At 43.8% G+C, this 13,005-nt stretch overlaps 1 protein-coding gene across 3 annotated transcripts in view; it reads left to right on the top strand.

Annotated features, from left to right (window-relative positions):
• Window positions 1-13,005, top strand: part of DNAI1 (dynein axonemal intermediate chain 1) — a 65,543-nt gene that overhangs the window by 14,539 nt on the left and 37,999 nt on the right. For all 3 annotated transcript variants that reach the window (XM_027616343.2, XM_027616342.2, XM_027616341.2), the window contains exon 2: window positions 12,482-12,514. In XM_027616343.2, coding sequence (XP_027472144.2) covers window positions 12,482-12,514 — 33 coding nt within the window. The remainder of the gene's footprint in view (window positions 1-12,481; window positions 12,515-13,005) is intronic.

The raw sequence follows: 13,005 nt of genomic DNA, 5'->3' as shown, positions 1-13,005 counted from the left end.
GATGGGGCAGAATCCTGCAGCCCCCAGGAATTCTCGTGGCCCCTTTTTATCTGGGGCTGTGGCAAGGAGATGATGACCTTTTTTCTCTCTGGCCCTAGTTCTCTTTTTCCTTGGGTGAGGAGGAAACTGAGGTATCAGACCTGTTGTTGGCAGATTTGTGCCTTTTTTTATGAGCCTTGGTATCCCGAGTCTGACAGGAGCTGTAGGAGGGCCTTTGTGCCTTTTGTGTAGTCTTCTTGTGTGTCACTGGCGAGGAGGAAGTCATCCACATACTGGAAGAGGGTGCATCGTGTGGCCTCTCTTGGGAAGCTGGCAAGGCTCATGGCCAGCGCTTCCCCAAAGAGGGTTGGTGAGTTTTTAAACCCCTGCGGGAAGCGTCCAAGTCAGTTGCATCTGGCGCCCTGTATCAGGTTCAGACCATTCAAAGGCAAATAGAGGCTGGCTCTGGGGAGTTAAGCTGAGGCAGAAGAAGACATCTTTTAAATCTAGGCAAGTGAACCACCTGGCTGACCCTGGGATTTGGCTGAGGAGGGTGTATGGATTCGGGACCACTGAGTGTAGAGAGATGGTCACCTTTTTGATGTCCCACAGGTCTTGAACTGGTTGGCATCCCCCTCCAGGCTTCTTGACTGACAGGAATGGAGTATTCCAGGCCAACTGACACTCGACTAGAATACCTGCTTCTTTGAGTTTGGCCAGATGTTCTTGGATGCCAATCTTAGCTTCTTGTGGAAGGGGGTATTGCCTTTGCCTCTGAGATTGGGCTTCTGGGATCAGTTCAAAAATGATAGGGGCCCAATTCCAGGCTAGTCCAGGTGGGTTGTCTTCAGCCCATACTGAAGGGAAGGCAAGCCTGAACTCTGGCGGGCTGTTCGGTTGGGCCTGGGTGCAGACTAGCCTTCATTCTTCCCTCGGTGTGGTGATGCTAGTATCAGAGACCCCAACTCCTCTTGCCTTGGATTTAATCAGAGGCTGGTGTGTCCGGTGGGCTCAAAGGTTATTGGAGCCTCAAGCTTGGAGAGTGTGTCTCGGCCCAGGAGGGGGATGGGGCAATCAGGTAGATAAAGGAATTCATGTCAGACCTTGTGGCCCTCAAGTTCACACTGGTGAGCCTGGCAAAAGGGCTGTTGTATCGCCCGCGTCCCTGTGGCCTCAAGGATGGTCGCAGTCCTTTTGCTGAAAGGGGCCCCTGGGGAGGTGACAACAGAGTGCTCGGCCCCAGTATCAACCATAAAAGTCACTGGTTGGCTCCCCACTTTCATTCTGACCGTGGGCTCATGGGGGCCAAGGAGGAAAGAGCCTTGTCCCCCTCTGAGTCTATTCCCACAAGTCTATGAGGTCCTCCTCTTGGGGTTCTTCCTTGTAGCGGCTGGGCTTCTGAGCCTTTCCCTGGTTGGGACATTTGTTTTTCCAATGCCCTTTCTCCTTACAGTAGGCACATTGATCCCTTGCCAAGGGGGCTCTGGGTCTCCCCCTTTTTGGTGGTCGGGGGCTCCCCACCTTTGTGTCTTCCTTTTCTTTCAGGGCAGCAGTGAGGAGGCTGACTTTCTTTTTTATCTTTTTGTCAGCTTCCCGTTCAGCTGCAACCTTCCTGTTCATGTAGACCTTATTGGCAATCCCTATTAGCTGGGTGATGTTCATCCTGGCGAAACCCTCTAGATTCTGAAGTTTTTTTTCCTGATGCCTGGGGCGGCCTGAGCCACAAAGGAGGTGTTTACCATGTGTTGGCTTTCCTGTGCCTCAGGGTCAAATGGAATGTATATCCTGTAGGCTTCACATAGACTTTTGTAGTAGTCCCCGGGGGATTCCCCTGGTTGTTGAGTGACCAAGGATACCTTAGTCATGTTTATGGGTTTCTTAGCTCCTGCCCAGATTCCCTGGAGGAGGGCCTCCTGGTACTGGTGGATGTGGGCCTGTCCCTCTGTTGTGGTGAAGTCCCATGCTGGGTGCTCTTCAGGTGCGGCCGTATTAGCCCAGGCAGCAGGGTTGATGACTCCCACGAGTGCGTGCTCTTCTAGGTACTGCTGTGCACCTTTCATTATTCTCCTCCTTTCCTCTGTGTTAAACATGGTACGGAGTAACTGTTGGCAGTGTTCCCAGGTTGGCCGATGAGTCTGGAAGAGGGATTCCATGAGGTCTACCATAGCCTGTGGTTTCTCAGAGTAGGATGGGGTGTTATGTTTCCAATTGAGGAGGTCGGTGGTGGAGAAGGGCTGATAACAGATCATGGAATGGCCGGGTTGGACGGTCCTGTCTTCATCCCACCTCTCGGGTTCCTGTGTCTCTCATACCAGCATTTGGAGGGCACTTGTGCCCGGCCTGGGGCGCAGCCTGGTTGCTGGTCCTGGAGAAAGTGGATCCTCTGGGCCTGGAGGCACCAGTGAGACCAATGGTGGCGGAGTGTCTGGAGCTGAAGGGCCAGGTGTAGACGGTTTTGGGGGTGTGTACGGTGGGGGCAGGATCAGTTCGTCCTTGGGATCGCCAGCTAGAATTTGTGGAAACTGGGGCTTTTGCCGATCTTCTTTAGGTCGCTTGGATAAAGCGATTAAGACCCTGGCCTGTCCCTGCCTATTGCAAGTGAATCGCACCCAGCGGGGAAAGATCTGGGCAATTCCTAGCCAGGAGTCAATGTACAGAAACTGGTCAGGGTGTCCTGGTTCTCCTGTTACAACTTGCCATACTCGACAAATCGTTGGGACATCCAATGTCCCTTCTGAAGTTCACCCGGCATTAAAAGTGGGCCATTCCAATTCACATAGGGTTCTCAACTTGCCAGGTTTATCCTGACTCTAGTCTCCTGAAAACCCCTTCTTGAAATTTTCGATCATGGTCTCTAGAACCATAGGTTTACTCTGCCCTGACCCCATGGTAATGTTCCCATGTGCGGTGACACAGAGACAGACAAGGGGGGTGGAGTGCCTCCTGTGGTGAGGAGACCAATCAGATGCCTGTCTGGCCTTGTCTGAAGGAGCCTATGTGAGGCTTAGCCATAGTGGTCTCAGCGTTGTGACTTATGATTGAAATCTATTCTGATGCCACCCTAGACTGTATGCCGTTCACCACGGAATCACAGATGGGCCCACTCAGACTCCATAGGCTTCTGGGGACCTTAAGGGTGCCCGCCAATGGAGTCACAGAATCAGTCCGCTTGAGCAAGCCAGGTCGGACTGCACATTCACTCATACATTCACTCCAGAAGTTATTACATTCCCTCCCTGGGAATCCCTACCTGTGAGACCTCTAAGAGGTCTCTGGGAGGTGATCAGGCTCCCCTTCCACCCCGACAGGTGGGCCTGTCTGTGTCCTAGGGCCCCAGGCCTTACCATAATCCGACATCGGGACCAGGTCCTCACCTGCCAAGTCTCCTCGAGTCTGGCGGGAACAGTGGAGCGGGGCCGGTCCGAGGTGACCGGGGCTGGAGACTGCTGAAAAATTAGGCAAGGTGCGCCTTCTCCCTTATAATCCCTCGTCTGTCACCGCCCCGCTGTTGCCCCCAAACCGGTGGCAACAATGGCCCAGCGTGGTTGGCATTCCCATTCAGGGAACCAAATGTTACAGAACCTGGACTGGATCACCCAACGGAAGAACCAAGAGGCACTCAGAGATCTTGGAGGAAAGGAGGTTTATTTAAAGCTGGCAGCGTCAGAGGAGAGTGATCTCCAAAGGTCTAAGCCCCGAGCACAAACAAAGGGGGTAATTTATACACTTCTACTTTTGTATATGTGCTACTTCCACACGCAGCAGGCGGGGCAGGAGGGAAAACCCAGAACAGCCCTGGGGCGGAGACTGGGATTCCCTGGCTGGCTTGGTCGGCCACCTTAGAATGCAGATTTCCCTTATCATATCTATGGGAAGGACCAAAAAGTACTAGAAATGATAAATATGTGGCTAAAGAACTATCTTTTTTCCCTTCTATTCATTTTCTTAAAAGACATATGACTGTTTAAAGCAAAAATAATACCATTATAAGGTGGGACTTATAATGTATATAGAAATAAAATACATGACAACAATAGGGCAAAAGATGAGGTGGTGGTGGTAAATGGAATTAAGATGTTATAAGGTTATTACATTGTGAAATATGAAGTGGTATGTTATTTATTCTCAGTGGACTATGATAAGTTTAGGATGCATATTGTAAACCTTAGAGTAACCACTAAAAAGTAATACAAAAAGGCACAGCTAGAAAGGCAATAGAGAGAATAAAATGAAATACTAAAAAAACTCACTTAACAAAAGAAGGAAGAAGTTGAACAGAGGAACAAAATGAGCAGATGGAGGGAGGCAAATCGTGAGACTCTTTAACTATAGGAAACAAACAGGATTGCTGGAGGGGAGGGAAGTGGGGGGATGGGGTAGTTGGGTGATGGGCATTAAGGAGGGCACTTGATGTAATGAGCACTGGGTGTTATATGCAACTGATGAATCACTAAATTCTACCCCTGAAACTAATAAAACACTGTATGTTAACTAAATTGAATTTAAGGAAAAAATTTTTTTAAAAAGCAGATGGAAAAAAATAGAGAACAAAGAGCAAAATAATGAAGACAACCATACCATTGCTTTCAATTAAAAGGTAGAGTTTCTCAAGCTAGGGAGAAAAAAAGCAAGACCCAACTAAATGCTACCTATAAGAAATACAGTTTAAACATAAAGGCATAGAAAGGTTGAAAATAAAAGAGTAGAAAAAATATACCCTGAGAATGGCAAGCCTAAGAATGTTGTGTGGCCATAGTATTATCAGCACTAAATAGGCTTCAAGACAAGGAATATTCTCAAAGAAAAGTAGGGACATTTCATAATGATAAAGGGTCAGTTCAAGAGGAGACATAAAATCACAAACATGCATACACCTATTAATAGAAGTTCAGGATATATGAATCAAAAACTGACAGAGCTAAAGGGAGAAGTAGAAAAATACACAAAGATAGTTGACTTTAATACTTGTCTCTCAGTAATTCAAAGATATAGAAGATTTGTTAACCAACTTGACCTAATTAACATTTATAGAACACTACACCCAAGAACTGCAGAATGTTCACAAAAATAGACCATATGCTGGGACATAAACACATCCCAAGACATATCAAAAGATTAAAATCTTACAGATTTTAATTCAATTCAAATTCAACATCCATCCATGAGAGAGTCTCAGCATACTAGGAATAGTTTGAACAAAACAGAATTAAATTAAAAATAAATAGCAGTATCTTTAAAATTCCCAAATATTTAGAAATTAAGGAACACATTTCTAAATAAAGGTGGTCAAAAGGAGTAAGGGCAGATAGTAGCTATACTTGTAGTGAGCTTGGCATAATGTATAAATTTGTCAAATCACTATGTTGAACATCTGAAGCTAATGTAACATTGTGTGTCAACTATATTTCAATAAAAAAGAAAGAGAAAGAAAAGAAAGAGCATAAGGGAAATTAGTAAACATTTTTAACTGAGTGGTAACGAAAATATAACATCACAAATTTTCAGGTGCTGCTAAAGTTGTGCATAATGGAAATGCATAGCTTTAAATGCCTGTTTTAGAAAAAAAGGAAAAATTTAAAATCAATGTTTCATAGAAACAATGAGAAAAACAATAGAGAAAATTAACAACACCAGGAATTTATTCTTTGAAAAGATTAATAAAATTGACAAAACCTCGCAGAGCTCAAGATAAAAAGAAATCACAACAGCAATATCAGGAATGGAACATGAGAAATCACTACTGATCCTACAGACATTAGACAGGATAATAAGGAAATATTACCACAACTTTATGGCAATAGATTCAACAATTTAGATAGAATGGACAAATTTTTTAAAGATTTTATTTATTTATTTTAGAGAGAGAGAGCAGGAGGTGGGGCAGAGGGAAAGAGACAGAATCTCAAACAGACTCTTGCTGAGCTTGGAGTTGGACGTGGGCTTGATCTCATGACCCTGAGATCATGACCTGATCTGAAATCAAGAGTCTGAGGCTTAACTGAGTGAGCCACCCAGGTGCCCCGGAATAGACAAATTTCTTGAAAAATGCAGTTTACCTTAATTGGCACAAGAAGAAATGGAAAATATGAAAACTCCATACTTATTTTTAAAAAATTGAGTTCATAACTTAAAACCTTCCCATAAAGAAACTCCAGGCCCAACTGGTTTCACTGATGAATTGTATCAAATACATAAGGAATAAATAACACCAGGGGTGCCTGGATGGCTCAGTTGGTTAAGTGTCCAACTCCTGATGTCGGCTCAGGTCATGATCTCAGGGTCATGAAATCGAGGCCCACGTCTGGTTCTGTGCTCAGTGGGGAGTCTGCTTGAGATTCTCTCCTTCTCCCTCTACCCCTCCCCATGCTCTCTCTCTCTCTAAAATAAATAAATAAATCTTTTTTAAAAAGGAATAAGTAACACCAATCTTACACAAAGTCTTACAGAAAATAGTGACAGGAATAAATACCAACTCATTTGATGATGCCAGCATAACTGATATCAAAATCAAAGTTATTACAAGAAAAGAGAATGACAGGCCAATGTCCCTTATGAACATAAATGTGAAAAATATTAGCAAATCTGTTTCAGCAATGCATAAAAAGAATATGCAAATGCAATGCAAAAAAAGATCTATTGATCAAGTGGGGTTTATCCTAATAATGCAAAGTTAGCTCAACATTAAAAAATAAAAGTATTTCTTCGCATTAAGAGAACAAAGAAGAAATATCATATAATGACATCTCAATAGATTCGGGGGGTGGAAAAGGACAAAATTCAACATCCAACCACAAAAGATTAGTAGAAGGGTCAAATGAAATGATGTACTCAAAAGTGTTTAGTAAACTGAAAGATGTTATAAAAACAGAGGGTGTTTTTATTGTCATCCCTCTACAACACCCTTAGTTTTATAGGCTCCTTTCTGATAAGGACTTCTTGGGGCCTGGACAACACACTTTTCAATTGTACAATAAATGCTCTCAGAATGGGACTCGCCATGCATAGCAGACCATGACAGAGTAATGAAAGAATGACAGCCACAAAGTCTACACTGCCACCGTTAGTTGGCTTACTGAGTGCTGGGCTCTGAATTAGGTGCTCTTCAGGCATTGTTTTATTTTATCCTCAGAGCAACTTTGAGGAGGGCACTAATATTTTCTCTACCTTGTAGATGAGAAAATGAGGATTAGAGACTAAATACTTTGCTCAAGATCTCACATATAGTTTATGGCCGAGTTAGGAACCCAGCCAAGCCTTACCCTAAAGCTTCCGCTTTTAAATCCTACCCTCCTTGCCTGCTGTAGCCTTATCTGGAAAGGGTCCCCTAGAGTTGGCTTCTGCCCTTCTGGGCTTCCAGGTAGGCACCAGCCTGGTCTCATATCTCCTTTTTCTGCACTCAGAACACTGTGCTAACTAACACTGCATTAATAGGAAAGAAAAACCTATTTAATTGTGCTTTGTTGATTTTAAAAATTCTTAGCATGTTAAATTATAAAAGTAATGCACATTCACATTAAAAATATTAAAACCATGAGAATGAGTATATGGTGAACAGTATTGGTCCCTTCCCCCACAATTCCCCAGTCACATTCCCTAAACCAAACTGCTATCAACAGATTCTATATATTCTTCTAGAAATTCTGTATGTATATGCAAATACACATACATACATAGTCTTAAAGTGAGCAGATGGGTCAGCTATTCCTGTAGCTTGCTTTTTTATTTAACAATGTACCTTGGAGAGCTTTCCATAACAGTACATAAATGTTTATCTCATTCTTTTAAAAATATGCATAGTATCTTATTGAATGGCTATACCTTAATTTATTTAACTAGGCCCCTACCAATGAATATCTAGGTGTTTTCCATTTTTAAAACATTACAAATAATGCTGCAGTGAGCAATTTTGTACATCTTATGCATGTGTATGAATACTGTCAAGAAAGTGGAGTTGAGGGGTATCTGCATCTTAAATTTTGTGAGGTATTGCCAAATAACCCTATAAAAAGTTTGCATTAGTTGGCACTCCCACAATAGCGTATGATAATGTCTACTACCCTTCATCTCTAGTGTTTCAAAATTTTGAGATTTCTTTCAGCTACACTTATTTAGTGCCTTCTGTGTGCTTTAGACACTGCACTAGGCTCAGAGATTTGAAATGCAGTCAGTGTAGCCAGAGAAAGATTTGTTGGTGAATTACTGTTCCTTTGGGACTAAGAGCTTTTACCCTTTTAAAAATGGAAACTGCAAGCTGGTGAGGTATTTAGTTTCAGTTTAGCTTAATGGAAACCTGTTAGTGAGTTTTAAAATAAGGACCAAGACAACTGAAATGGTAAACGAAGTCTCCTGGGCTCCAGGAAGGAGGATGCTGCATCTGTGGGTTTTCGTGCTTCGAAGAGCCCTTCTTTCCAGGAACAAACATGTTTCAGAATTGAACTCTTTGGAGGAAATGTGAGCTGCTGTAGGCTCTAGTCCCTAGGGTGGGGGCCTCCTAGTAAGCAAGGCCACACAGACTCTGTGTGGCTGAGAGCAGAGCAGGGTCTATAAATGGGAATAAAGGCTGCCGACTATTGTTAATTGAGCATAAACTCTGGCTAAGCACCACACTGTGCACTTTATGTGCATTGACTCATTTAATCCTCATAACAATCCCATGATTGAGAGGGTATCATGTCCAGTTTAAAGATAAGGAGATACTGATAAAGATAAGGATACTGAGGTTCAGAGAATACAAGTAACTTGCCTAGAGTCATAGAACTAGCAGGTGGCAGAATGGGGACCCAAATGAAGGTATGGTTGATTTCAGAGCCCACATTTGGGCTCCTTGAGTATATCTGATCATGTACTTGTTTAATAAATATTATATCTTCATGATAGAGAACAGTTTAAGAATCGTGAGATGGAGCCCCATGTTGGGCTCTGTGCTTAGCAGGGAATCTGCTTGAAATGCTCCCCCTCTCTCTCCCTCTACCCCTCCCCCTGCTCATGCATTCTCTCTCTCTCTCAAAATAAATAAGCCCTTAAAAAAAAAGAAGACTAAGGGGTTCAAGCATATATTCCTGGTCAAGGATATTGAGAAGGAACTACTGGAGAGGTGACATGGAAATGAAGGTGAAGAAGTTTTGAGAGAGAGCAAGGGAGCCCAGCCCTCATCCTGAAAGAGAAAGGAGAAGTAACCACTAGGGAGCTGAGTTTTTACCAGTTCCTTCCCTCAGGATGCTCACACGAAAATCTGTAATAACAAGAATAGAAAATGCTCTACTGTGGAGGAGTTCAGACTGGGACATCTGTTATCTCATTGATCATCAGGATTAATTTGACTGCCATGGGGGTTTCTTCTTCCTCCCTTGGCCAAATAGAATCACCTATCCAAAAGTAGAAGATCGGGCGCCTGGGTGGCTCAGTTGGTTAAGCGACTGCCTTCGGCTCAGGTCATGATCCTGGAGTCCCGGGATCGAGTCCCGCATCGGGCTCCCTGCTCAGCAGGGAGTCTGCTTCTCCCTCTGACCCTCTTCCCTCTCGTGCTCTCTATCTCTCATTCTCTCTCTCTCAAATAAATAAAATCTTTAAAAAAAAAAAAAAACAAAAGTAGAAGATCTTCTTTGGTCAACAGTGTAAGAATGGTGGACCTCCTTTGCTAAAATCTCCAAGCTGCCTCCAATGTGTACTGCAGTATTATGTTTCTTTTCATAATACTATTCCCTTTTACAGACCAAAACCCAGAGATAATAGAGTGTCTATTTGAAGATACATTTCATCCTTCATCTCCTAATAGCCCGTACTTGTGGTGGTGATGGAAAGTGGGGCAGAGCCTTGCTCAAAGTGAAGAATGGAAGAGTGGAGGGAGGGAGGAGAAAAGTGATAATATGGCAGGGTTAGATAAAGGACTAGCACAGGTTAGTTGAGTAGTGTTTTGTTAGGCCAAGATAGTGGGAGCAGCAAGGGAGAAGGGGAAGATGGTGTTTCTGGCAGGAGGAATTGTAAAAAGCAAAGGTGCTGGGGTGCCTGGCTGGCTCAGTCAGGACAGCATGCAACTCTTGATCTCAGGGTCATGAATTTGAGCTGCATGTTGGGTGTAGAGATTACTTTAAAATAAATAATTAAAAAAAAGCAAAGGTGCAGAGGTGAGAAAGCACAGACCATGCTCAGGAAATGTGAGGAGCCTTGCCGGGCTGCATCTCAAAGTGCTAGCACATGAAGGGTTGGAGAACAGGCTGGAATGGAGATGTGGGGCCAGATGATAGAGTTCTGAGGGCCAGGGGAGGGAGTTTGGGCTTTGTTCTTCTGTGGTTTGATGGCTTCTGGGAGGAACCATCAAAAGCTTTCCAGGAATTCAGGCTTGTCTGTCTCAGGCTTCTCTTTTTGGAAGACCAAGGGTCCAAAGTGGCAGCCTGACATTCAATCTCCTTTGCCATGGTTGGGAAGTCAGGGCTGCAGCTGATTTCATTGGCCTGTTTTGCATTTATTATAGTGTGGCTTTTATAGTGTGTTAATTGAAATATTTCCAACTGCCAAAAACAATTACACTCAAATTGCCTTGTCAGTTCTTTTATTGCCAGATAAATGTTTTACAGACATATTTACGGGGGGCAGTGGTAACTGGATCTCGTTTTCTATTTAAGGCTGGCAGTTTGGATTGGGATTGGCCCTCCAGTGCTCTGTTGTGGGCCAGAAAGCTGTTGGATGTTGTGCGCTTCCATCTTGTTACCTTAGGGATCAGAGGTGTGTCAAAAAAAAAGCAGCTTTCTGGCTCATGCAGCTTAGCCTCAGAGAAGGGTTCCATGGCTGGAAACCCTGGCAACCTGGCAGAAATCTGAATCCTGCTGCCTGCTCTACCAGCAATAATCCCAGCCCAAGCTGAGACATGCTCCTCCCTCTCCCTGGAATCCCTTTCCTCCCCTCCACCATCAAAGCCTCTCCCATAGGCTATCATGTAAGAGCTGTAAGAGCCCATCTAGACTAACTCTCTCACTTTGTATTTGGGAAACTGAGGCCCAAGAGACTTCCCCAAGACCACACAGGTGGCCTATGAGCTCAGGGAGCAGAGGCCTCTGTCCATGGGCTGTGCTGCCGCCACACTGCCCTAGCCCCTCCTTTAATACTTGAGACCTGCTTCTTACGGGAGCCCTTCCTTCACATTTCTAGCCTCCACTGATCTCCCTTTGGCTTGATCATCTGAAACACCTATCATTCTGTATATATACTGCAGGGTTTTTGTTTGCTTGGTGGAACATTTTACTGGCTCTGTCACTGTTCTTCTCGTCTTTGTGCGTGCCGTTTTCTTCTTCTGAAAATTTTCTCCACTTGGACAACCCATACTTGTTCTTTGATACCCAGCTAGGAAATAGCCACCTCTGAGAGCATTTCTTGGGCTGGGTGGGTGTCTCTGTGCACCCCTCCAGCACCCTGGGCACACGTATCTCTGCTGTGGGCACAGAGCAGGCTTTCAAAGGAACATATACTGAGTGAGTGAGGGAGGGAGTGAGTGAGTGAGCACTGCCTATACTCATCTGTCCTCCATGGACTCTGAGCAAACTGGAGCAGAGACCTCATCTCTCTCTGTTTTTGTCCTACTGCTTAGGTGTGTCCCTAACAAATAAACAGATGCTCAACAAATGTTTATCAAGCTGAACAGACCATGCTGCTCTTGGGAACATAAGATTTTAGCATATTAGAACTGGGAGGTCATCACATCCAATCTGACAAGGAAACTGAGGCCCAACAAGGAAAAACATTTTTCCCAGCATCATGATCACTAATAGGTTTGATGGCATTCCTTCATTTATTCAATAATATTTTGAATGCTTACTATATTCTCAGACAACAGTGTACAAAACAAAGTACCTGCTCAGAAAGAGTTTACATTCATCCCAAACAAGTGTTTATGAATATAATCTGACCTCAAAATCCCCTTAATGCATAGTATAAAGCTGAGCACTTAGAATATGCTTTTTGTTTATTTGTTTGTTTTTTTAAGAGAGGGAGAGAGGGGTGGGGAGGGGCAGAGAGAGTGAGAGAGAATCTTAAGCAGGCTCCACACCCATTGTGAAGCCCAACACGGGGCTTGATCTCACAACCCTGAGATCATCACCTGAGCTGAAACTGAAAGTCAGATGCTTAACTGAATGAGCCACCCAGGCACCCCTAGAATATGCTTTTTAAAAATGTTTGTTGAGGGGTGCCTGGGTGGCACAGTTGGTTAAGCATCTGCCTTCCACTCAGGTCCTGATCCCGGGGTCCTGGGATCAAGTCCCGCATCGGGCTCCCTCCTCGGCAGGAAGCCTGCTTCTCCCTCTCCCACTCCCCCGGCTTGTGCTCTCTCACTCACCCTCTGACAAATAAATAAATAAAACCTTAAAATTATTTTTAAAAAAAGACTTGGGAAAGCTCGATGTCCACTGCCTTCGAGGTCTCTGGGCAGAGGCCTCCCTGCAGTGCTGTTTCTGATACCCCCACGGAGATTTGCCTCTGACTTAACTCGTGTTTCTGTTCTTTCTTTCAGAGCTTCAGTGTGGGCAGAGGAGCCAGGAGGAGAGTAAGTGCTGAGCCCACTGCAGGCTCTCAGCAAGAAGCCAACAGCATTGTTTTCCACTGAAAAGATTAGCTCTATGTTGTTTAGAAAATTCAAATGAGCAAAGAGAACATTAAAATCACCCTTAAACCCACCCTTGCAGGACACCTCTTCATTAATACATTATGTTATATGCTCTCAGATATTTCTGTGCATATATAAAAATTATATGTATTTATTTTTAAATGGAATCAAACTGTATGTTATTTTATAATCTGCTTTTTACATAATATATTTAGAGTACTTTCCATTGCCAATAAACATACTTTTATAGCATCATTTAAAATTACTGTATAATATTTTACCATATGTTCCTTAAGGCCATACCATAATTTGTTCAACCATGCCCCGTTATTGGACATTTAGATGTTTCCTCTTTTTCACTGTTATGATCAGTTCTCCGGCAAACATTCATGCATTTACATCTCTGGGCATGTCCATGGTTGTGGTTATTT

The sequence above is a fragment of the Zalophus californianus genome, chromosome 13 (genome assembly GCF_009762305.2).
Source record: "Zalophus californianus isolate mZalCal1 chromosome 13, mZalCal1.pri.v2, whole genome shotgun sequence".
In the NCBI taxonomy this organism is placed as follows: domain Eukaryota; kingdom Metazoa; phylum Chordata; class Mammalia; order Carnivora; family Otariidae; genus Zalophus; species Zalophus californianus.
The sequence above is the reverse complement of the archived record's forward strand: the minus strand, read 5'-3'. Positions and strand labels throughout refer to the sequence as shown.